We start from the raw sequence: 25,961 nt of genomic DNA, 5'->3' as shown, positions 1-25,961 counted from the left end.
TTAGGATAGGTCATCAGTTTTGTGTCAGTTAGCAATGCAGTCGGGGGTGTTCGATGAATAACTTTAATGTTTCATATGCCTGTAATATCCCGAGGCCTTAGTAACAGCGTGTTGAATAAACAACATCACAGTGTTGTACATTTGTTGTTTTTATGTTATGTTTATGAACAACATTACTATGTTGCCTGAGTGGGATGTTATTAACATGCCCTTTGTATAGTGTTGTTTCTTAAACAATATCACAATGTTATACACGTTAATTCCACAGGTGGGCCGGTGGGGTAGCCTAGTGGTTAAAGCATTCTCTCGTCACCGAAGACTCAGGTTTGATTCCCAAAGTGGGTATAATGTGTGAAGGCCATTTCTGGTGTTCCCTGCCACAATATTGCTGAAAGCAGCTTAAAACTAAACTCACTCTCACTATTTCTACACGCCGCAGTTCTTTAGTTTTGTCTCATGGACTAAAGTGCTGTGTTGCCAAAATGTTATATCATCCAAAACTGTGTTCCACAGGAGATATCGCTTGTGTGAGATCAAACGATATCTCCTAGGAGATATCGTTTTGACAGTAGATTTTGTACAATGCCCTGACAATGTTATGACGTCATGAACTTGTTGTCACAATGTTATGACATCGCTGCACTGCAAATCTAATGGCAGTACTGTGTTCAGAGATGTACATTTTTCATTGAAAACTAATGAAGAGTGATTTTTGATGATAAATAGAATCTCACCCTCGTGTCTTCTGATATCAAATATATCAACACTCGTTGATAAAAGTAAAAAATATCCTCGGCAAGCGTCGGATATTTGTTACTTTATCAACTCGTGGTGATATATTTGATATCAAAAGACACTCGGGTGAGATTCTCTATATATCAAAATGCTGTTGTCTAGTGTTGCTTCTTGAACAATATCACATTGTTGTACAACTCCAATTCCATAAGCGGTGGTTGTTAAGTTTTATCTGATGGAGAACCATACTATGTCATCAATCTTGCCAACTCCAGGCCGTTGTTGTACACAAGGAAACTAAATAGCGTAGCCAATGCAGACATCACAGGATATTGTTAACATCAGTTGTTTATAACTAGCAATTACTGTTTCCTACTTTAATAACAATGGAAACGTTTGATACCATTACAGGGATATACCTTGAGTCCTGTTTTGAGGGTCCCTGGGACTCACACTCTTAAATTTCAGGGGTCCTGGACAACAAGATGGGGGTCGAGACACTTAGATAAATATTAGTACTGTATTGTCTTGTGCATCATGATCATCGCATTGTTACAGTAATTGAATTGCAAATGATACCATAACCCAGCTAGTTGCAAACTCAGTTATAACTTATTTTTACTTGACTGGAATTTTTACAGAAAGTATTTTGACTTTTTCTGCGTCCCTGTGGATGCGCTAATAAATTTTGTTGTGTCCATTGTCAATTTTATGTGTACAGGAAGCAGGAATTCGCATCCTGTAAATCCCTGCCATTACATTGGATTTAATGCATTCAAAATAAACCAACTTAAGATTCATCATAAAGAGAGAAACAATATGTAGACCAGTTAAGGAGGGTGGATTGGGTATGATTAATATATTTGAATATGTCAAAGCCTTGAAGGTTACTTGGATGAGAAAACTAGTTACTAAAGATCCTAAGTGGAAATATATTTTAAATGCTAGTTATTGTAAATGTAGTGAATTTAATGAGCATGACAAAGAATTTTTGAAAAAACTTGTCAGAAATCTGAAAAATCCCTTCTGGATTGATTGTTTCAATGCTTTTTATAATTATTCAAGTAAAATTAAACCTGATAATTTTGAAGATTTCTTTTCTGATCATATATTTTATAATAGCAATATTGTTATTGATAAGAAAACTATATTTTATGAAAGGTGGTTTCAAAGGGGTATCTCTCAAATTTGTGATCTTGTTGATGAAAATGGCAGTTATCTGTCTGTGGTTGATTTTAATGAAAGGTATCAATTGAATGTATCTTTTTTAGAATACTATGGTGTCATTAGCTCTATAAGAAAATATTTTGCTGGCTTGTCAATTGTGAAAGAAAACACTGGACAATGTGCAGGAAATACACCAATTGGTGTCCTCCCATTACGCAATCAGCCACTTCGCAGACACCTTAAAACAACAACATTTACGGTTCAGTGAATAGATTATCTACTACCTGTTACCTACACATTATAATGGAATAGTCCAAATCAAAACACAGGAACAAACTGAAGCTATATTATTTATTTTGAAAGATGGACGAAAAGACAGTAATTTGAATTTTTATTGCTGCAATATAAAAACAGTTTATTTTCATAATCATTTCGGTTTAACCTTCTAGTCTAACGGGAGTCGGCATCATCATATTGAAAACATTAGCTTAGCTATTAGAAATTGCGACACTGTTGTATCATATAAATCAAATGAAGACAAATGTGAACCTAAATATTATTCATATGGAATAAAGAAGTTATATGTTTTGCACACAATATTAAGATATATGACGAGTGCACTTAATTACGATTTATTTAGAATAAATATTTAAAATATGACGCATCATGTCAATAGTGGCCATGGATGTGAGAATGTTTTTCATTACTTCCTTGAATGTCCATTGTATACTACTCAAAGACATAAACTGTTACAATCTTTAGAAAGTATTGTTGAAATTAGAACACTGATTGGTATTAATCGTATCTTACATGGCAATACAGGTGTCTCATTTACTGCAAATCAGAATGTTTTCAAATATGTACATATCTATATCTCTCCAACAAAACATTTTCTCAGTTAACTTCGGTTGTACATATGCTATTATTGGGAGGGGTCTTTTCTAACAATAAACACAATCAAATCTCTCAGTGACAAACCTGTTTTTATATTCGATAGTAATTGATAGTAAAATCAATTTTGAGAAGAGAAATCATTTATCATTTAATCACAACAAAGTTCTAGTTATTTACACACAATCAAACTTCTCAGTAACGAACCTGTTTCAGGCTCACCCTGCTCTACTCACTAGAAAGTGGACTGTTCTATTATACCCATAGGTGTTACCCTAATTAACCTTCTAGTTCAGTGTCTGTCAATTGGGTGTCTGTCAAATGGGAGATAACCCACCAATTACTCGGTTGTTACTTTCAATTAATAAAGGCTCCAAAGCCTATTACTATATCCTTTGTTCTTCAATAAGGACCGCAAGAGCACAGTTAAAGTGGCAAGAGGATTTTCAGTGTGGTCTTGACTGGAACTGTATGTTCCTAAAATCGTTTAAATCAACACAAGACACCAAATTGAGATGGTTCCAGTACAGGATACTCCATAGAATTTTAACTACCAATACATTTCTTAAAAAAGTTAAAATAAAAGATTCTGACTTATGACCATTCTGTAATGAAGAAACGGAATCTATTTGTCACTTATTATGGGAATGTGAATTTGTGCAAACCTTTTGGTCAACATTTTTATCATGGTTAACAGAAGGTTGTGACCACATCCATGATCTCAATCTCACTATGGAACTGATCATTTTTGGCTGTAAGAAAAATGTTTTTACTGTTTTATTTGACTTGTTCATATTATTGGGAAAATATTATTTGTACAAATGCAAGCTCAAATCTGTTTTACCAAATATTGCTCAGTTCAGAAGTGAGTTGAGATTGAGATATAGTATTGAAAAATGTATTTTCTTTAACAAAAGCTGTAACGCCAAATTTTATTTGAAATGGCTCTTAAATCATGGCTTATTCAGCGACTGAATTAATTATATTATTAATATGTTTGATAATTAAAAAAAATCTTGTACTTGTGTGAATGGTGAGTGAATGGATTGTCTTGTTTTGTAAAAAATTCCACCTGTACCCCATTACATTACTGTATATCTTCGGACTGAGCTGTCCCCTGGCTGCTTAGTTTTGACTGTAACAGTGATTCAGAAATAAAATTTAAATTACAAAAATAAACAACTTAACATTCATCTTTCTCTCCTCGTGACAGCGTTTAGTTTATGTAGAATTTGATAAAGAATATTAAACTGACATTATACTAAATTATGTGTCAAAGAATCTGTTTCCTTACAACACTGGCATGAAATGTTCTAAGTTTGTACAAACTACATATATATTTGTTGTAGCTATGTTTTATGAAAGTTTTCCTGGTGAGGTTTTTCGGGACCATGAAATCAGTATTCATACTGAATGTCTCACATTAATATCAATATTGTCATACATTTGTTTCCTGGTTTGATGGGGCGGTGCGGTAGCCCAGTGGTTAAAGCGTTAGCTCATCATGCCATGTTTGGTTCCCCACATGGGTACATGTTACGATTTGTGAATCCCATTACTGGTGTCCCCTGCTGTGATATTGCTGGAATATTGCTAAAAGCGGCATAAAACCCAACTTACTCCTGGTTTGATTTGTTGATGAAAAACAAATCATGAATCCTGTCAGTTTCAAGGTTGTTGTTTTTTCAGAATTTTATTTAGACTGACATATAGACCAAGAAATAAAGTTATCTTACATTAAAATATTAATAAATCAATTAATTAAATTTCAGCTGAATCAACCTAGACTTTGTAGTAACTCCAGACTTTAGTTGGACTCCTTTTGCAGTTTTGCATCAGACAGACTTATGTTTTTATAAGTTGTTACTTTAAACTGGTTTATAACAAACTTTTTCATATTTCCTTTTTCCTTTAAACATTGTAATTCACATCCATTATTAATAGTCAACAGCTTTAGAAACAGCCACTTGTCCTTTTATCCAAGACCAGTGATGTGTTTTCCGGATCACATTATGTCATGTTGACATGCCACTCGTGCAAACATTGTCTACAAGATTTTGATTTTGAAGAAAAGAAGAAATAACTGATTTTCCGTTTTTTTTGCAATACATATTCATTTGCATTCAAATCCTGATGTACTGAGTGATAATACCATGCCCCCCTAACGTGGGTGTATATATCCATGATGACCCGACAAGACAGTAGGCAACAGGCAGTAGCTCCCTGGTAGATTACGTCGTGTTACGTCACATGAACGATCTTTAGGCCTGATAAGATACAAGCCCTTCTAGCCATGGTTTGTGTCCACAAGGAAGTGAATTGCTCCATGTAATGTGATGCATGATCAATTGGTTTTAGATCTGAATTTGTTCTGGTTCATTTGAACAGTTATCTCTGTAAAGGATATTGAGTGTACAGAGGAAAGCACCAGCTTCAATAATGTTTTCTTCAGTCGGTTTAACACCATTTTGTCCTCTGCTAAGTTACATTTTCATATTTATATCATTCTAACCATCAATGTATTTTCCATGTTCTTGGTTTCTAACAGGGCACAAATTACAGAGTTTAGGCTCATTTTGAAAATAAGCATGGGAGTTGAGCCAATCGGGTCTTTGAAAATTGTAAATGAAAGAGGACAGAACTGAAAAATGTTCTGGTATACTGAGATCAGGTTTCTGTATTGTTACTACTACTAGGGATGTCACGATACATAAGTTTCATGAATCGATACGTATCACAATACCCATGTCACAATTCGATACGTATCACAATACCTATTTTCGCGGCATTGTTGCGTAAATTTAATTACATTTTGAACATTAATGTTTCATATTTTTAGCTGTCTTTGAAAAGATCAACATTTTTTATTATCAGAGATAAAAAAGTTCCAATTTCCCATCTTTGTGCATGAAAAATAATAATTTATAACTCTCATAGCATCGAAACACATGATACAATTGCAAAATGTAAACGATACATAAACATATTTAAACCGATACTTTCAAAACTAAATATCGGTACGGATTTGAAGGTATCAATAATTGTATCATCTTAGAAAAAGTATCGATGTATAGTGGCATCCCTAATTGTTACTATTGCCGTGTGTTCTCCGTGTTTACAGAGCCTTATAACATGTATTAAAACAGGTGGACACTGTTTCTGGGGGCCCAAGCAGTCTAGTGGTGTCAGGCTATCTGTTGGGGCACGGGTAGCCAGTTGTGTTGGACAATCTTGCTCTAGTGGTGTCAGGCTATCTCTTTTGGGGGGGCACAGGTAGCCAGTTGTGTTGGACAATCCTGGGGGCACAAGTAGTCTAGTGGTGTCAGGCTATCTTTGGGGGCACAGGTAGCCAGTTGTGTTGGACAATCCTGGGGGCACAAGTAGTCTAGTGGTGTCAGGCTATCTTTGGGGGCACAGGTAGCCAGTTGTGTTGGACAATCCTGGGGGCACAAGTAGTCTAGTGGTGTCAGGCTATCTTTGGGGGCACAGGTAGCCAGTTGTGTTGGACAATCCTTGGGGGCACAAGTAGTCTAGTGGTGTCAGGCTATCTTTGGGGGCACAGGTAGCCAGTTGTGTTGGACAATCCTGGGGGCACAAGTAGTCTAGTGGTGTCAGGCTATCTTTGGGGGCACAGGTAGCCAGTTGTGTTGGACAATCTTGGGGGCACAAGTAGTCTAGTGGTGTCAGGCTATCTTTGGGGGCACAGGTCAATCCTTGGGGCACAAGTAGTCTAGTGGTGTCAGGCTATCTTTGGGGGCACAGGTAGCCAGTTGTGTTGGACAATCTTGGGGGCACAAGTAGTCTAGTGGTGTCAGGCTATCTTTGGGGGCACAGGTAGCCAGTTGTGTTGGACAATCCTGGGGGCACAAGTAGTCTAGTGGTGTCAGGGCTATCATTGGGGGCACAAGGTAGCCAGTTGTGTTGGACCTGGGGCACAAGAAGTCCCAGGTGGTGTCAGGCTATCTTTGGACACAGGTCCTTGGGGCAGAAGTAGTCAAGTCCAAGTATATGATGTCATGATTGGTTTGTTCGTTGTTTAATGCCACGCTCTGCAATATTCCAGTTATATGGCAGTGGTCTGTAAATAATCGAGTCTGGACCAGACAACTCAGTGATCAACAGCATGAGCATCGATCTACACAACTGAGGTGTGCTGATGTATGTCAACCAAGTCTGTGAACCTGACCACCCGATCCGGTTAGTCACAATCCGGCAGAGTGATGACTTAGCATAATATCACTGCCACAGGCTAATTTGCATATTACGTGACTGGACTTTCCTCTTGTTTGTAAACAAATCTGCATATTCATAATAAGAAAATAAGAAGAGACTGGTCTTACGCAAGCTTTTCGGCGCGGTCTTCGCTTTTTTTTCCATTGTTACATGTATATTCTTCCACAACTGCAACATTAAGATTTGTGACAGTACATATTTAAGATATCAAACTGGCTGCATCGTTTGCTCTCATCATTTGCTTCGATGACAGCACATGGAGCCGTACAACCTATGTAAACAAAGGATCGCTACACAAATCGAAATAGTGTTACATGTTTTAGGATATTTTCTGAAACTAAACCATTCCATCAAAGATGTTTAATAAGATGTGTAGACTCGTCAAAATAAAAGACTTAAGAAATATGTACATTATATTAAATGGACGGTGCAAGATGTGCTGAATTGTCACATCTTTCTGGCCTGTGGCAGAGGTACTATGCTGGCTTGCCGCATGGAACTCTGGGTAGGAGAGTGCCAGTTAGTCATGCAACAAGCATGGGTTACTGAAGACCAATTCTAACCCAGATCTTCACAGGTTAAAATGCAAGTATTCCTTGCAGAGTACCTTCCCTCAACTCCTAGAATTGTTTAGTCTGTTCACCATTTTGAAACACATGGTTGGTTTCCAACAACAGCACGATTATTTTAGGTTGGACACGTGACGAGAACCTGATCAAAAAGTCCGGGCATTGACATCACACAGGATCAACTCACGAACATGATAAAAAAATGTCATGCTGACATCATCCACAGCATGACTGCTACAACATAATTCACAGGATGATTTACACTGGCCTGCGACAGAATGAACACTATACTTGGATAGGCACAATCACTATTGGGGAGAGAGTCATCCGTGACTTGGCTTTTGTGCGAAACTGTACTGTAATTGATGACTGTGTCATCTTGCATACTCCTACCTACTTGTTAAGACAGGTATAGTTAAAAATGTTGGTATCAGTTGTACAGGGATTGCCCTTGGCTCCTCAATATAGGAGTTATCTTGACTCCCTTTCTGTCCCCAAGGGAGTCATATGCAGATAAAAATGGACCATTTTGTAAAAAGTATTTGTTAGAAAATTAATTCACAGTTAGTGGTAATTAACAATTGATAATCAGTTATACCCAGTTCAGTATGTGATATTGCATAATTATCTTCAGATTGAAAAAATTACCTTAGTTTTTTTAATGCAATCAGATTAGATATTCTATTTTTAGAAAGTGGGTTTCCCACAATAATGAAACGAATGGCTTGACAAGACTGAACGTTGTAATAGATACTATATTGATGCACCATTTAATACAGAGGTATAGATAAGCTGCGTATCTGCGTAAATAATGCAAATATTTATGTGAAAACCCAATTCCTATTGCGTACAAGTACGCTTGAATTTTTGTAAATACTCAATCACTTTGATCTTACAAGCGTACCCACAAAAATGTCAAATGTTAGGTGAAATAACTGATGTATATTGAGAGGTTCTATTTCAACACATGAACTTGGAAACTTGCAGTCTTTATTATAGCTTCTTTATAGTTAAAATATAAATAACAAACACGTAAACCAACATTTAAACTATATTATATGTTTACAATTAATGGAAAATGGCAATTTACCCAATTTAGTTTGAGTGAGGTGGGTACAATTTATTGGTTACTCAAAGGAAAATTAGGATACCCATTTGAAATACACACAAACGAGTACATAACTCAATGACCCAAAAAGTTATCTGTAGCTCTGTAATATTAAACTATTTCTATTGTATCCAAGTTTCAGTATGTTTCTGTTAACGTCACTCAGCATGAGAATCGGACTGACATGCGTCTGTGTCAGATCTACCCAGCAGCAGAATCGTCCTGAGTATTTTCAACACAGGTTACATCCAATATGCAAGATTTCTGTGTGAGGGCAGTCCCAGGTTGTGTCCATCAGTCCAGCTAATAACTCCACTACCCCACTGGTAGACTAAGGCTTAGTCTCTGAATATATATAATTTTGATAGTAACAAACAAGCCCATTTAAATTGAAATGGAGCCCCAGAGAGACCAGAGATTCAGAACCTGGGAAATCTAGACTTGCTTTATTTAGAACTTCAGCACTGCAGGGAGGGCTAAGCATTGGGGAAAATAATGTGGTTCAGGGACTGTGAGACAGACTACCCCACTGGGAGCAGTATCCCATTTTGAAGGACTCTCACCCAGGGGCTGATTGTGGAAATTGCAGTCCGGTCTGAGACCTTTGCAACTACCCTACTGTAAGTGTGATTTAAGATCGTTTTGTGGAAAGCAGCCTAGGGCACTAATTGCACCACTTAAAATAAAAACCAGGAGGGCATGGGCCACACAGTCAACCAGTAGGCTCTATGTGGAGTTTGAAATGCACTAAAATATATCTCCAATCAAATCACACTACTCATTATGAAATTGCAAACGTTATCGCAGAGTTTTGTTAAACAGGAGCTTCCCTTAGTGTCATGGTGCTCCAGCAGAAAGATGTTTTTAAGATAGTCCTATGATTCATTTTAATGCATGAAAGGCTTGTACAAATGAGCCTGTGATGCTGGAAGTAGATCTATGGTGAATTCATGTTCAGGAGAATCTTGATTGGTTTTTTGAGTTGAAGTTCACAAATGGCGGTAATTAATTTTAAGAGAGCTGGGGCTGGTGACATCACTTCCAGAACAAAGCTGTGATCATGAATGTGTGGAGGGTGTTTCTCCTTCCAGAATGGAGATAAGTAAAACACTGGATGTTTGAGGATGGTTTGGGGTAGGTCACTCACTGAATACTTCCAAAGTTGTGATAAGCTGAAATAGGACTGACTACATTGTACACTGTTCTCACTGTTCTACAAAGTACTACTGCTCCCACAATGTCTCAACGATCTCATTGCTGTGTATGAACCTGCAAGAGATCTCAGATCTGCTGATCAACTACAGCTTCAGTTATTGCCATACCGTATGAAAACCTTTAGATCACGGTCTTTCCAAATTGCTGCTGCACGCAAATGGAATTGTCTGCCAGTAAACCTCAGGACCGTCCCAACCTTGATGCATTTAAAGCAAGCCTCAAGACTCATTTGTTTGAGAATTAGACTTTTCATCATGATGTATATATATATGTTTGTGTAAGCGCTTTGAGTATGCTTTGTTGCGTGTGGAGATTAGCGCATTATAAGACATCTTATTATTATTAATGTTTCCACTCACAGATGTTACCATTCACAATGTACAGTAGAGTTACTTCCCTTACCCATGCCAGGCTCCTCTCAGGTTCCAAATCCCAGAGTCACCCTTTAATGTAAGCACCATGCCCTATCTTGTCAGTGTCATCAATGGATGACCACCATATATTTATTCTATTATTACTTGCATTAACCAAGACAAATTGTGATATAAGCAATGATCTCATCTGTACGGCAAGTTGAATACAGAAGACACCCCCACGCCTCGTCATTTTTGTGATTGCCTCATCAGACATAAAAACCCAATCCTTGTTGGATGCTTCAAACACTTGAAATTCCCTTCTTTTGATTTACGGCCCTACTGTGTGTTTTTCGCACCTCTGCAATAGCTGAACTGTTTAATGTCAGTAAATGAATGATTTGTATCAAGTATTTTCACAGCCTTCCTAATCAATTACTCTGTTGTTTCCGATCCTGTATCAACATGTCCTGTTTACATCAGATGAGAGAGCATCTGATCAATAGTCTGGAGACCAGGCTTGAAGGAGCATCATTGTAAAAACTCCAGTAGATGTAGGTCCCACCCACCATTGTAGCCTATTCATTGACCTCTTCTGACCGAGGATCATTAACACTGGCCACATACAGTGCCCCTGGTGTTGCTGGGCCTGCTCAGTATCAGACATCTGAGACATTGTTTTATAAGCTGGATCGTGTTTCTTAATTATTGCATGAGGAGAAACTTCCTTCTTTTGTTCAATGGATGGAGTCGAAATTGCTCTGGCTTTTTCCGATTTCTGATAATTGGACATAGATGCTTGTGTATGTATCAGCCAGGAGCTCCATGCTTGTGTCGGGTACTGAAAAACTGTAGATGTGGAATAACTTTATCGTGTGACCATGGATATAGGATCGTGACAGGAAGAGGATATGTTGGATGTACAACTTGATTGTGTCTGTGGTGCAACAGGAATTCAAAAGGAAGTGAACAAGGCAACATTTACTGAGTACGTATGTTCCGATGTTCATGTCCAATGATATTTTGGAGGGTTAGTGGGGCAGCCCAGTGGTTAAACCACTTGCATCAGACTGAAGACCTGGGTTTTATTCCCTCCAAGGGTACACAATATTATTTCTGGTGTCACCATATGTGACATTGCTGGAATATTGCTAAAACTGGTATAAAACCGTACTAAGGGACCGTTCATAATTTATGGCTAGGGGGGATGTGGGGGGTGATGATGATTTTTATGGAGAAGCATGTACAATGTGAATGACCCCCCTAAAATTTATGTACAAAATAAGTGCCCCCCCTGCATGTCATGTACAAAATCAACGATCCCCTCCTCTCCCTTTACAATATTTTAAGCATAATTTTAAAATATTTTTATGTACAAAATTGCTGATTCCCTCTAGTGCATTTGTTCAATATTGATGAACCCCCTACATCCCCAGAACAAAATGGGTGACCCCCTTTAAAATCACCATCACCCCCCCTAGCCATAAATTTTCATATGTATACAGTTATGAGCAGTTTATTGGATCTGAATTAGTTAGAGCTACTTCAGAGTTACAGATAAGCTGCGTATCTGCGTAAATTACGCAAAATATTTATGTGAAAACTCAAACCCTATTAAGTCCATTGTGTACAAGTACGCTTGAATTTTTGTAAATACTCAATAAATGTGATCTTACATGCGTACACACAAAACTGTCAAATCTTAGCTTGCATACCGGTGGATAGATAAAATAACTGAAGAGGTTCTATTTCAGGACATGAACTTGACAACTTGCAGTCTTTCTTATCGTTTCTCATATTGCAGATCAAATACAAATAACAAACAGTAACATTTAAACTTTATCATATTTTTACAATTAATGGAAAATGGCAAAATACCCAATTGAATTTGAGTGAGGTAAGTACAATTTATTTGGTTACTCAAAAGAAAATTAAGATACCCATTTGAGATGAACACAAGCGAGTACATAACTCAATGGTCCAAAAAGTTATCTGTAGCTCTGTAATTGATAATTTTCTGTTGTGGGTTGAAGGTGTTAGTTGAATCATGTTGACTGCAGAATGGGAGAAAATGTACTGATGACCAAAGCAGGATAAAAGAAGTGGTTGACAAGTATGTCCATGGTTTTAAATTAAGGTTGCATTGGCATCACACAAAACAAATCTATACCATCTCCGTAGTAATTAATACGGTTTACGTATTTAAAAGCCAGGGTCGTTACCCATTTGTCTCATGTTAACATGACATCACCTCTGATTAATAGATGTAATTAAAAATTAAAAAAAAAAGCATTGTCGTAAAATTGTTTTGAATGTGTATATTGTATTAATGGTCACTAATCTTGACACACTTGTGAGTGTATAAGAGGTACAATTTACAGAAGACACCTGAGCAGATGGGGTAAATAACTGCCTTGTATCTGTCATCAAAAGCATTGGGGTTTGATCATTTTTAGTTACCTTTGAACTGAGTTTATTCACTACCGCTTCGATCTTAGAACCTGTGACTACATATTTCAGTTGTTGTGTATGGTGTTAATAAGGCTGAAGGGGTCGTTGTCGGCACAGGTACTACAGACATGTACCCCAGGTACGTTTCTGTGTACAGATATGTACCCTAAACAAAGTCAAAATACAGAAATGTACCCGGTACCCTAAAAGGCGGACGAGTCCATATTCCGCAATTCAAAACCGAAACCGTATGTAGTTGTTCCCGTTCAACTGATTCCGAGTGGTATTCATGTGCATCGCGAAATATCCGTTACTGTGTATTCTCATTACTTACATAACGCAATCAAATGTATCTAATCAACAGTATGACAGTTCCGGTCAAGAATACGACACAATGGGAATGGAATCGTCCTAGGGTACGTTTCTGTATTCTCATTATGGCCAAGGTACGTTTCTGTAGTAACCCGTGCCGACAACAACCCCCTTCAGCGTTAATAACTGTGGAAGCATTATAAACAAGATAATTTCTGATGCTCACTTCACATGATGCAGTTGGCTGCAAGTGAGATGATTGGACTTCATAAGTTTGTGTACAAACTTAGTAGTGTTATGGACATTTATGTCTTGTTGTTGGTCCTTAAAACAATGACGTGTTCAATTCTGTTCCAGTTCTGACAAACTACACACATTCTTCTAATGGTTATGTTAAGCAAGTGTGTTTTTCCACTCGAGTTATATTGTATCTGTGACCCATAGTAACATAATAACACACCAACCTCGTACCTAAAACCCTGATCAAAGTGACTGCTTGTAGATATGTAAAACGATCTGAAACCCTTGACCAAGCCAGAATTAGCCTAGGTCAGTCATGAAAGTTGATAAACAGCAGTGTCAGCCAAGCTTTAGAAGAACAGTGCAGTGTGCCTTCAGAGATGACCTTCTCCAGATTGGTCTTATCTCTGCCATAGTGTCTACACTCTACACATTCCATACCCAGTCCACCAAGTAGGCAGAGGGAGATTCTCATATGACAGAAAGTTGGCCTCTGTCAAGCAGGGGTGAAACAGTACACTCTTACTATGGTATGGTACGTATTGCGGTTCAAGGCTTTCGGTTAGGTTCAGTTCGGTTCGGTATATGAGATAAGATCATAATGCAGAAATTGACAAGAGCCATCTAGCAAAGAAATGCATAGATTTTGACAAAATGTTTTGATTTCTAGACATTTTGGAAAGGTTTACAAAGGTGAATAAAATGTCGATACGAAAACCGAAATACTGAATTTTGGCATTGCATTACGGTATACCGAACCGAAGGTAAAATACTGCAGTTCTACTGATACCGCGGTACACTGTTTCACCCCTACTGTCAAGTCTCTTGCTTCACTCAACTTGTGTCTACCAGACCATAGAGAATAACTTAATAGGAGTTCTACTCAAGTCTAGAATGATAAGGCAAGTCTAGATTGCCACAGCCTGATGCCAAGGATTGTTATTGGATCTATTTGGATTTGGTTTGCTGAATTTATTTTTTTTAAATAGGATAACTTTGTTTCTGTTACTAAATGTCAGTCTACATTCAAGTATCAGTATTAACATGAAGATTTTGATGGAAGACAATTTCTTCATGGGTTGTTGAATTACGTTAGAGGCCTACTTCCTGCTTCTTTATCAGGTGAGCTTGACCTGAGTCGGAACCTTTCAGTTTTAAAGTATATTTTAGTCTTCTTTGTTAGAACAGTAAGGCTCAATAGGAGGAAATGTTTATCTCGTACAGTTATGTTTTTGAGGCGTGCTTGTTGGGACTTTCTATTTCCGGTACTTTTTAATGGAAATAGTTTCATTTCTGTGTTGTCTAATTTAGGGTTTGTGTCATTCTGTCATGGCTGCCATGCCTTTTGGACCGTCAGAATGGTGAGTGTTCTGGTCACCGGATGCTCAGCGAGGCAATTCATTTTGTTTTTTGTTGAGCTACGGACTTTGTTTTGTTTTTGTATTGTTAGTGGTTAAAAACCATATCACTCTACTGCTTTCATGAGGCACAAGAATGTCGCCATTTTCCTGCCTGTATGTCTCTGCAGCTGGACAGGTGATATTGAAGGGCCGTAACTCTTCATCGATCTGTGTTGCTTTAAACTTTGCGGTTAACACTTTTTGTTTTTGCAGAGAATTCTCTGTTCAACACAATCTCAATTTTGGAGTGATATTTTGTTTAAGTTATTTTCAATTATATTTTTACTTTTACAGTTGGCACTATTAAAAAGATATCAGAAGTCATTTTCAATTTTTGTCAGTGGTCCATTTTTCATGTCTGCAGATCTATAAAGAAAAAATAATGTTAGACAACACCTAAGCAGGAAAATATTCAGTTTCAGTTGATTTATTGTTCATGTTCCCCCCCTGCCTTGACGTGTTTGATGTGTTTGTCCTTAATCTTCTAACTAAAAAACATTTCGAAAAGTACCCCTCCCCAATACCAAATTAACTAGTTCTTGAACTAATTTAATAAATTATTGGCTTGTTTTTAAATTAACTTGTAATGTATCCTATGTAATGTTTCCAGTTGACTGGAATAAAGGAGTTGTAAACCGATGTATTGTGAGATATCACGATAGAACACTATATTGCAACATCGTTACGCTAATGTATGGACCTTATCTGGATATGGATGTTTGTATACCAGGAAAGAATTGGTCATCAACAACCCATGCCATTAAAACAAGTGAGCCCAATGAAAATTCTGGCAAGATTTGGTCTTTCTTCATTAGCCTATGCCATTAAAACAAGTGCGCCTCATGAAAATTCTGGTTAGAATCAGCAATAAGTGACAGAATTAATTTAGTGTTCAGATTTGATAACATGGTCACACGTGACCAATATTTTTTTATGCAAGTCAGACCTGGATTTTGTGATGCGGACCCGGGGTAGAATAGGTCTTCAGCAACCCATGCTTGCCACAAAAGGCGACTATGTTTGTCGTATGAGGCAACTAACGGGATCGGGTGGTCCGGCTCGCTGACTTGGTTGACACGTCATCGGTTCCCAATTGCGCAGATCGATGCTCATGCTGTTGATCACTAGATTGTCTGGTCCAGACTAGATTATTTACAGACCATATAGCTGGAATATTGCTGAGTGCGGCGTAAAACTAAACTCACCCACTCACTTACTCACTTTGTGATGCGATAGTGTGATAAAATCTGTCTTTGATTTTGTCTGGTGTGTTCAAAGCTGTTGTGTTTTGACAAGTCAGTAAAACAGATTTACTTTTCTTTTTTTTGACCAGGGTCACTGATTAAAGGCTTTGCTAGACAGCTGATTCACTTCGACACGTGGGATCAATATGTCAGTCCCTTACCAATGCTTAAATGTTGCTAAAAGCCGACTAAAACCTAAGCATCACTCACTCACCTTCTCATGAACTCACTCATAAAATTACCAAAGATAGACTTTGACACAAATATTGTTTCTTGCCTGAAGGAAATCTGATAGTTGGATTAATGGGCATTTTCTTCAAGAAGGAATGTGCTGGGAGTCGTGTTTATGTTCAGTTGTTTGATGGCCTTTGTTCGAATACAGAGCCTATATAGATGACCACTCTGAGTACAGACTAACACAACCAACACTACGGATTTCTCCGACTCACAAAACTTAGTCAAGTTAATGCCATTGGCAGAATTAGGAAAGCATGTTATTTACATTATTAAGCTTGTTAAAAGTTCCTATTTACTTAAAAGTATTTTGACATTGTATATCAATATTGCAGTCACTGTAATGTGGGGCGGTCCAGGGGTAGCCTAGTGGTTAAAGCGTTGTCTCGTCACGCCGAAGACCGGGGTTCGAATCCCCACAATTGGGTACAATGTGTGAAGCCAAATTCAGGTGTCTCCCGCCGTGATGTTGCTGAAATATTGCTAAAAGCGGTGTAAAACTAAACTGAGTCAGTCAGGCACTGTAATGTTGTCTGACATGTTTTTGTCATGTTATCTTCCATGTCACCTGCACCTCAACAAAGCCATCATATTACTTTCAGTTTTAAAATGTTTAACATTTTCAGAAATGGGCTTTACGCATTGTACCCATGTGGGGAATCAAACCCCGGTCTTCAACGTGACAAGCAAACACTTTAACCACTAGGCTACCCCACACCCTCCTAAGTCATTTGTTTCAAAGTCTAAGTTTGGTAGTTTTACCTGAGTGTGGCAAGCTTCAAGGAACTGAACATAATTCTCTCACTATTTCAAAGGGTTAGTGTTATATGCTACTGCAGTTGTTAAAACCAAGTGTGTTTTATGATTAGCGTTGATACTGTAAACGTACTTATTTTCGCGTGGTGCAATTTTCGCGGAATTGACAGTTTAGACTACTTCGCGCGGTCAATTATTCGCGCAATCAGTAATTGCCGGAACTGCCAGCTGTCTCTTTGGCCGCCACTAATAGCAGTGAAAACAAACAGAGTGGCTTAACCTGTCAGACGGCGTTTATTGCTTACTCACAGGAAATCCCTATCTGTGCGATATACTAGTACACAGAAATCCGTTTACTCCCGGAAGAGATGAAAAACACATCAGTCTTATGTTCAATTCTGACGATTTGACGAATTAACTTATACTGTATATGAAGCTCTTTGTGATTTGAAACAAGCCGGGTTGTTGTGAATGAGATGATTGAGTGTTAGTGACTATTAAGCTTCATGATGTACTGGTGAATAAAATCTTAATGAATAAATAAAATACTGCTGTATTATTTCTTATCGAGTCGTTTCACGGTAATCTGTTTTGTATCAAACCATGTCATGTGACCAATTTCCATGGCGGCCACAACACACATTGCTGTTTTCGCTAATTCGGCAATGGGATTTGGCTCATTATTTAATTATGTTTTGGGAAATCCATTACAGCGACAGTTAAGTATGATCAGTCGTCATTTTAAGATTCCCGTTGATTTCTGTCTTCAAACGTGATGTGTTATGGTAACAACTCAGGGGCGAGCGTGGCTAGACTGAATGAATGACAGGTTATTCGCGGTGTATAAATTTTAGCGTTAAAATGTTTTGCGCGAAAAGCGAGAAAATAAAACCTGCGCGAAATATAATACGTTTACAGTATTAGACAGCACCTATAGCAGGGCTCCCACAGGTCAGGGAAAAGTCAGGGAAGTTTGGCATTTCTCTGAAAGTCAGGGAATTTTGATATGTTTTCAAAAGTCAGGGAATAGTCAGGGAATTTGGGGTTTTGGTCAGGGAAAAATAAGACTCAGAATGTCGCTAATCAGGTATGGTAGTAGTCAAAGTCAAAGAAGCAGCACATGTTACAGACATTTCATGAATAAATTACAGTTCAGATAAGAGATTGCTTTTAAGCATAACAGCATGTTTTACATAAAGCCCTAGATTACATATTACATTTTCATTTCTGGAGGATAGAATAGAAACAAAGTCACTTGAAGGATATTTTTCCAGATAATTATTTGGCATGTATTGTTTTCTTAAATCAGCATAATGTGAATGTTATTTTCTACAGCCATATTCTTCTATGAAGCACAATCGGTTGGATTTGTGAATCAAACAATATGAAACATATTTTCCAGGTTAAAATTCCAAAATTATGGGAAACTGACATAAATTTGAAAAGAGCCTTCTTAGCATGAATGCGGGGGGATATAGTCGACGCCTTGCCCCTCTGTCTGTCCGTCCATCTGTAATCATTTTGTTTCCGGAGCATAACTCGGAAAAGGTTCAATGTTTTTAACAAAACTTTGCAGATATATCAAACAGAACCTAAAGTGGTGCCTTTGACTATTTACATATTTTTGTCATTTTTATTTTTCCTCGGTTGCCATGGAAACTAGACTGTTCTTAAAAGGGAGTGGTGGGCTTTGTTTCTGGAGCACAACTCGAAAACCGTTGAATATCTTTCAACCAAACTTGGCAGATATATCAAACAGAACCTAGAGTGGTGCCTTTTGCTATTTACAGATTTTTGTCATATCTATTTTTCTTGGTTTCCATGGAAACATATTGGAATTTGTCTAAAAAAATGAAGTTCAACTTTAAGTAACTGTCAGATGAATGCTCTTTCATATTTGTATGGGCTGGGGGATTTTTCATCTTCTGATGACTCTTGTTTAGTATGGAAAAACACTAATCCGAGATAGTGATTAACAATAGATAATTGTTTGCCATTCAAAAACATTTTTCTTTATAGGCAACAGATCCACCTCTTCTAAAGATAACTATGTTAACAGATAATTTTCCATTCATTTGTATACTGTTCCAAAATATTATAAATAGTATGATGGCTATGGTGGTTTCTTGCAAATTGTGAAAGCCCATATTGGCCAAAAATACTGATATGTTTCATTGTTAAAGTACAGCATAGGTTTATAATATGCCCTATGTTCTGACATTTGCTGTTTATTCACAAAATTGAAAGTGGTTTAATGATGTTTCATAATCTAGTTGTCATGGTGTACTGAATGTAAAGTTATATCTTGCATGTTTATTCTTTCCAAATATGCCTTTGATAATTACAACATTTTGTGACATGAAGAAATGTGTTCCTGACTTTGAATGAAACAATTCAATTAAATCATTAGTTTCACATTTATGTTCTTTGTCAAAAGCCTTTAATATAAAATACAAAGTTTTCAGATGATATATTACTGACTTCACCTGAGAATATATATTTGATGGTCATGGTCAAATGTATCTAATAGTATTATGTAACATTGTGGCAGGAGAGTCAAGGAAAATTTTCTTCATCACAAATATCAATGTTTTGGTTAATGTAATAAATTAACAAATATTGTGTGTATTTATGATATGTGTGAAGGAAATATCTTAACAGGGTGGTTAGGACTGACTGAAAGGGAGGAAGAAGGCCAGTTTTTAGACTTAAATGGTCAGGGAAAAATCTATACTTGTCAGGGAAAAGTCAGGGAATTTTGGCCTGCCATGCCTGTGGGAACCCTGAATAGTGAATGATGCTGTAGTGTCACATGGTATATCCACAATAGTGATCAGTACAAGTTGGAAGACTTGACGTCAAGGTAATCAACTAATTTATGAATCAATAGCTTTTAGCTCTGATGCATATCATATCTAACCAGTGAGATTATTATCACATTGTATCATGTGGCATTTTAACCATGCTGTTTATCAATGGTGGTCTATATGTTTTGGTATTTATTGGTATTTGGATGAGGTCATTGATTTATTACTCAAAGCTTGGAAAACTGCAATGTATGAACAGTTTGATCAATAGGTGCTCTCTACTAAAAGAGCCTGTGTGGAGATCTGTGTTGAGGTTGTCAGCAGTGTGGCTTAACAATGTTCAAGGATGATGGTGTTCAAGGCTGATGGTGTACAAGGGCAGCGTTATAAATCACATAGGGTGTTCAAGGAAGAGGGTTTTCAAGGCTGATGGTGTACAAGGGCAGCGATATAAATCAGATAGGGTGTTCAAGGAAGAGAGTTTACAAGCCTAATGGTGTACAAGGCTGGTGTATAGGGGTGACTGTGTACAAACCTGAAAGTGTACAAGGCTGAGGTTGTACAAGATAGATGGCGGAAAAGAATAAGGGTGCACAAGGCTGAGGGTTTACAAGGCTAATGGTTTACAGGGGTGACTGTGTACACAGATGGCAGTATATTGGATATTTAGTCTACTCAGGTGTAGGTTTGGTTCTTGTAATGAATTATACAGTAAATGTTAGTAATGTCAGTCTGGGACTAAGCCTCAACGACTCAGTGATTAGCTAACTTACAGGTTACAAGGGTTTGGTGTTGTCAAATGAGTTTTAAAGATGGCTAACAGGGGTTACTCATACATTTAGTTCAGACCACTGTTGTCCCAAATATTAAGAACTGCTTTTGCCGTATCATGTTTATATGGAGTTGGCTGTGACCGCGGCAAAAACTTCACTGGATAAATTATTAATGACATAACTTTTGGGCATTTATATAACAGCTTTTAAGCATTCATTTTATGTGAAATGTGCATGTATAAAAAGCTTGGGAATAAATGAGTATTATCAGTGTTCGACTTCTACCCTGTCCACTTGGCAGATGCCCAAGTTACATGTGATTGTCCAGGAGTTATTTATTCAGATCTCCAGATAAGTTGAGTATTTGTGTTAAATACACCCAATAAATCACCATAACCTGGTTCCCTTACAAGCTGCTTGTGTACAAATATACATGAAGGAAAATGAAAACACTTTGTTAATTTAACAGTTTAGCCTTTTTCTACTTTTCATCCCCATATTCTTTACTTGCTTTATTTACCAATTAAATGCATGCCATATATAAGAATGTAGACTTGTCCTGCTCAGAAGAACTCTCCATGTTTCCATGTGACTGTAGCTAATATGTAATTCCATGTATCATGACGAACAACATTTTCACCAAATTGTGTGCTTGACACAACTGATGTTGCTCGATCCCTCCTGTCAACTGTCTCCGTCATCCGGATGTCACTCGGTGTGAAGTGATGGCAGTTGTAGCTCTTGAAAGTAATTTCCTGTTTTTATTTCAGGTCGCCCCATGCATTGTCAGGCTTTTATGACATTGTTTTTCATTTCTGATCCATCCTGAACTGTTTTTTGCAGTTTAGACCAGACACTCAGCAAAGCTATGCTCTAGAGGAGGAAGGCCATTTGTGAGCCATGTTCCATAATCCTTTGTGGATGAATTTTCACAGTAAATAATAAATAGTGAACTATGAACATGCAGCTTTATATGTCATATAACATATTTATTTATTACTCAAATCCACAAGTGTCCCTTTCAAACTGCCATACTACTTAAACAAGGAAGAAAAATAATCTTAACCTTCATAAAATTCACAAACATTACTAATTAGATTTTAATTTTCAATTCCATTTATATATAATTTAAATAGAATTAATATATATCTAAAATGTCTGAAGCTTGCAAGGTGAACTGAAGCTTCAGTACACCAAGATATTAGCACTTCACTGTCTGATTGGGGCGGTGGGGTAGCCTAGTGGTTAAAGCGTTGGCTCGTCACGCCGAAGACCCGGGTTCGATTCCCCACATGGGCACAATGTGTTAAGCCCATTTCTGGTGTCCCCCGCCGTGATATTGCTGGAATATTGCTAAAAGCAGCGTAAAACTAAACTCAGTCAGTCACTGTCTGATTAGTGAAGTGATTCTAATAGGTTACCATTATGAGGAATAGACAGTTTATCCTTGTGTTAAATAACAAACACGACTTCTGGATATCTGAAAATACTTTTTTTTTATATGTTTAAGGAGGATTGTATCCCATTAGCAATCATTGTTTAAAAACGTGTTGAGTCAGAGCTAAACTGTTTATTCTGTTAGATGTTTTAGTTTACGCAACAGGAGCTACACGTATGAAAGGACCTTTGGACGTAATAGGCCATTACTCATGGTCCATCAACACGGTTCACATGTTTTAGTGTGGAAGGACACCTGTATGGTGTAAAATGTGTCGCCTTCGTGTTAGTGTGTGTAGTCACATGATGTGGTCCAATGTCCTGGCCCGTCTCGCCTCCATATATCCCCCGTCAGCAGCAGCATCTCCCTCAACTCCATCACCTACGCTGTTGTCAAATGTTTGTTGTCTTCTTTCGCTGTAAGCAAATACACATAGCCTGCCCATTTTGTTACCAGTGTTGACAAGACAATTTGTACCACCTTGGGTGCTAACGCTGCAGGTATTTTTGTCACTTCATACATTTGTGAAATTGATTTTTTAATTTTCTCAATATTTGATGAATTAGATGTTTTTACACAGAGTTTTATTGTGGGTTTATTGCTGATAAATCCTTTAATTCCCAATAGATAATTTCTTATTGCAATGCTTAGCAGTTGAATACACTTTAAATTGCGACATTTAGAACATTTTCAATAGTGAACAGATTATATGACCGCGTTGATAACTGTAATTGAAATATTATCCCACAGCTTAAATGTGGCAGTACAATCTGACCACTGTTAATAGCACGGCATGATTTTCAGGACACATATCTGGTAGTGAGGAGGTAAATCCCAAGCATTAAAATTAAATTAATGCTAATAATAGTGGTAATTGCTCATTATCAGAGTTTCTTTAAGATAAGACAGAAGATGACTGAACATTAAATGCTGAAAAATTAGTTTCTGAACAACCTAAAGAAAGGAAAATGTAAGGTACTGAATAGTAAAGACTCTTATCATGATGGGTGGTAGCCCATTGTGATCATTTAGTCAGTCTAATTGTAAATGATTTGACTCGACACGTTTTTATGTAAACAATCAGTCGGACACACACTACAGTAAACCGCTGTTATAACATACTCCAAGTTACCACTAATTTGAGGTAATAACGTGGTTATAACATACTCCAAGTTACCACTAATTTGAGGTAATAACGGGGTTATAACATACTCCAAGTTACCACTAATTTGAGTTTGTTATTTCTGTATTTCATTATAGTCGTTTCGACTAAAGCATATAGCAAGTCAAAAGGAAAAAAGCTATATGTGTCCATTTGTTATGTGTGTTTGTTATAACTGTTCATTATAAGAGGTTCGAAGGAGTGGGATTACTGAGCCTATTGGATATATTTTCAGCATATTTCATACCCTTTTCTCTGGCTCCTACAACAGCAGAATGTTTGATTCATTTGCACATACAGACCACATACTACCTGGGTAATATATTGAGACATTTAGCTAGAGACTGTAGAGGTCCTTTTGTTTATGATTGCTCAAAACTGCGTGAGTCTTGTCTGTTACTGGACACACATAACTACACAAGAGCATATAAACAGTGTATATATCGAATTGTGAATTAGTCTGTTCTTTTTGTGTGGTCTTTCTGCTCTTAAAGGGTAGCCTAGTGGTTAAAGCGTTGGCTCGTCACTCCGAAGACCCGGGTTTGAAATCCCCACATGGGTACAATGTGTGAAGCCCATTTCTGATGTTCCCCGCCGTGATGTTGCTGGAATATTGCTAAAAAGCAGCGTAAAACCAAACTCAGTCAGTCTTAGCAGGGTTTTCACGTGACATGCAAATGGGTGTCCAGTATGCACAAATGTAGAGAATGGACGCAGAAAAAGATTCACTGCATCCAGAAGGACGCATAATATTATTCTTTGTACCCACAACACATCTATGACTTTTGTTGTTTCTTTCAGAGCAGTTATTTGCATCATTTTACCTATCAGTCCACATGATTAACTCCATACTGTAAAGAAATTGGGGTGGGGGGTAGCCCAGTGGTTAAAGTGGTCACTCGTCACGCCGAAGACCTCGGTTCGATTCCCCACACGGGTACACTGTGTGAAGCCCTTTTTCTTTTTTCACCCGTGAAGGTCCGGCTTAGAATGAACCTTCAGTAACCCATGCTTGTCGTAAGAGGCGACTAACGGGATCGGATGGTCAGGCTCGCTGACTTGGTTGACACATGTCATCGGTTCCCAATTGCGCAGATTGATGTTCATGTTGTTGATCACTGGATTGTCTGTTCCAGACTTGATTATTTACAGACCGCCGCCATATAGCTGGAATATTGCTGAGTGCGGCGTAAAACTAAACTCACTCACTCACTTTTTCTTTTTCTCACTCACTCACACACTCACTCACTCACATCAGTCTGGACTCACTCAACAAAACTTTGCCTCACATAATATAACCTTGACTGACACAACTCAATTTTGCCTCACACAACTCAACCTTGACTGACATTTCAACCTTGACTCACTCAATGAAGCAATGGCTCACACAACTCAACCTTGTCGCCCACAATTCAGTCTTGACTGTCATGACTCAACATGGACTTACACTGTTCAACAATGTCTCACACTAATCACCATTGACTCACACAACATAACTGTAACTTGCAACAAAAACCATGACATACTTTACAGCCTTCACTCACACAATAAAGTCTTGACTCACACACCACAGCCTTGACTCACACACCACAACCTTGACTCACACACCACAGCCTTCACTCACACAATAAAGTCTTCCTTGACTCACACAATAATGCCTAGTCTGTCTCACAGTCCCTGCAGTGCTAAATCCCCTAAATGAAGCAAGTCTAGATTTTCCCAGGTTCTGAGTCTCTGGTATGCCATGGACTCCTTTTCAATTTAAATGGGTTTATTTGTTACAATCAAAATTTTACATTAAGAGACTAAGCATTAGTCTAAATAATTTCTTGACTCACACAATAAAGCCTTGACTCAAACAACAGAGATTTGCATCATGCCCTACACCCTGGACTCATACCCGTGACTCTGTTTCAGGTGAAGCTAGCCTCCTACAGGAGAAATGGGAAACTGTTTATCCAGGAAGGAGGATGTGGGCAAGCTGCCGCCCTCCATCAACCAACTGAATGGCGGTAATCTAGATCACAGCAGTCCGCCAACCAGCCCTCAAGATGTCACCGTGGGCTTCAACAAGCGGGATCTCCCGCCGCTGCCAGCTTCAAAAAGTGAGACATGAATGCTGATCGCAATAATTTTTATGTGAAAATGAACTTGATAACATTGTCCATGATGGATTTCCTGCAATAAGCACGTCATAATAACCTCAAAATTGTTTCAGAAGTGTAATGTCCAGTCATTCTTGACCAAAAATCTTTAACCTTAGAAACCTTAAAAGTCACTTGAAATTGTTATACTTGAATCCTTTAACTAATCAGAGTATGAAAAACTTATCATTTGTTTTATCCAATTTACAGAGGTGTTCAAATTCCTGGCTATGTACGATTTTGACGGTATAAATGAGGATGACCTGTCTTTCAAGAAGGGAGATCGTCTGGAGATTGATGAAACCAGGTGAGTTACGAAAACAACTTACCTGAGACTTATCCATGTTATCTCCCTTTCCCCTTTTACTTATCTTGTGTATCTCATGAAGTAGCATCTATTACCAGTGGTTTACAGCACTACCATGCACCATATTGAGTTGTCTCCCTTAGACATGTGACTGATGTGCATGATCTCCCTTCTATTATGATCTATGATCTATTACTCATCCCATGAATGCATCATTTTCCATTTCAATAATGATTGGATCTAAATGACAAAATACATTCCACTAGATTCTGAATTGAATTGTTTTTAAGATATTCACAAAAGAAATTTGACGATATATTATGCTAGAAAATAGAAAATGCCAATCAAACAGATAATATATTATGCTTTGGGCAAGATATTGTTGACATTTGACAATGGGAGGAGAATAACAATCCTTCCCA

General features: G+C 37.8%; 1 protein-coding gene and 1 long non-coding RNA gene across 2 annotated transcripts in view; one reads left to right on the top strand and one right to left on the bottom strand.

Annotated features, from left to right (window-relative positions):
• The window catches only part of LOC124267995 (tyrosine-protein kinase SRK2-like), a 52,953-nt gene that overhangs the window by 12,940 nt on the left and 14,052 nt on the right, over positions 1 to 25,961 (top strand). Inside the window, exons 2-3 of the mRNA XM_046702997.1 lie at positions 25,006 to 25,193; positions 25,443 to 25,539. Of these exons, the coding sequence (XP_046558953.1) occupies positions 25,031 to 25,193; positions 25,443 to 25,539 (260 nt within the window). The 5' untranslated portion in view covers positions 25,006 to 25,030. The remainder of the gene's footprint in view (positions 1 to 25,005; positions 25,194 to 25,442; positions 25,540 to 25,961) is intronic.
• LOC124267996 lies at positions 9,249 to 14,059 on the bottom strand. Its single transcript, XR_006896173.1, has 4 exons — positions 13,964 to 14,059; positions 12,040 to 12,041; positions 11,958 to 11,972; positions 9,249 to 9,259 (listed from the first exon to the last, which is right to left on the bottom strand). It is a non-coding gene; the product is annotated as an uncharacterized LOC124267996 (long non-coding RNA).

This window comes from Haliotis rubra, unplaced genomic scaffold (assembly GCF_003918875.1).
Source record: "Haliotis rubra isolate DU_JTF1 unplaced genomic scaffold, ASM391887v1 Scf1354, whole genome shotgun sequence".
Classification (NCBI taxonomy): domain Eukaryota; kingdom Metazoa; phylum Mollusca; class Gastropoda; order Lepetellida; family Haliotidae; genus Haliotis; species Haliotis rubra.
Note: the sequence above shows the minus strand (reverse complement) of the source record. Positions and strands in the feature narration are given on the sequence as shown.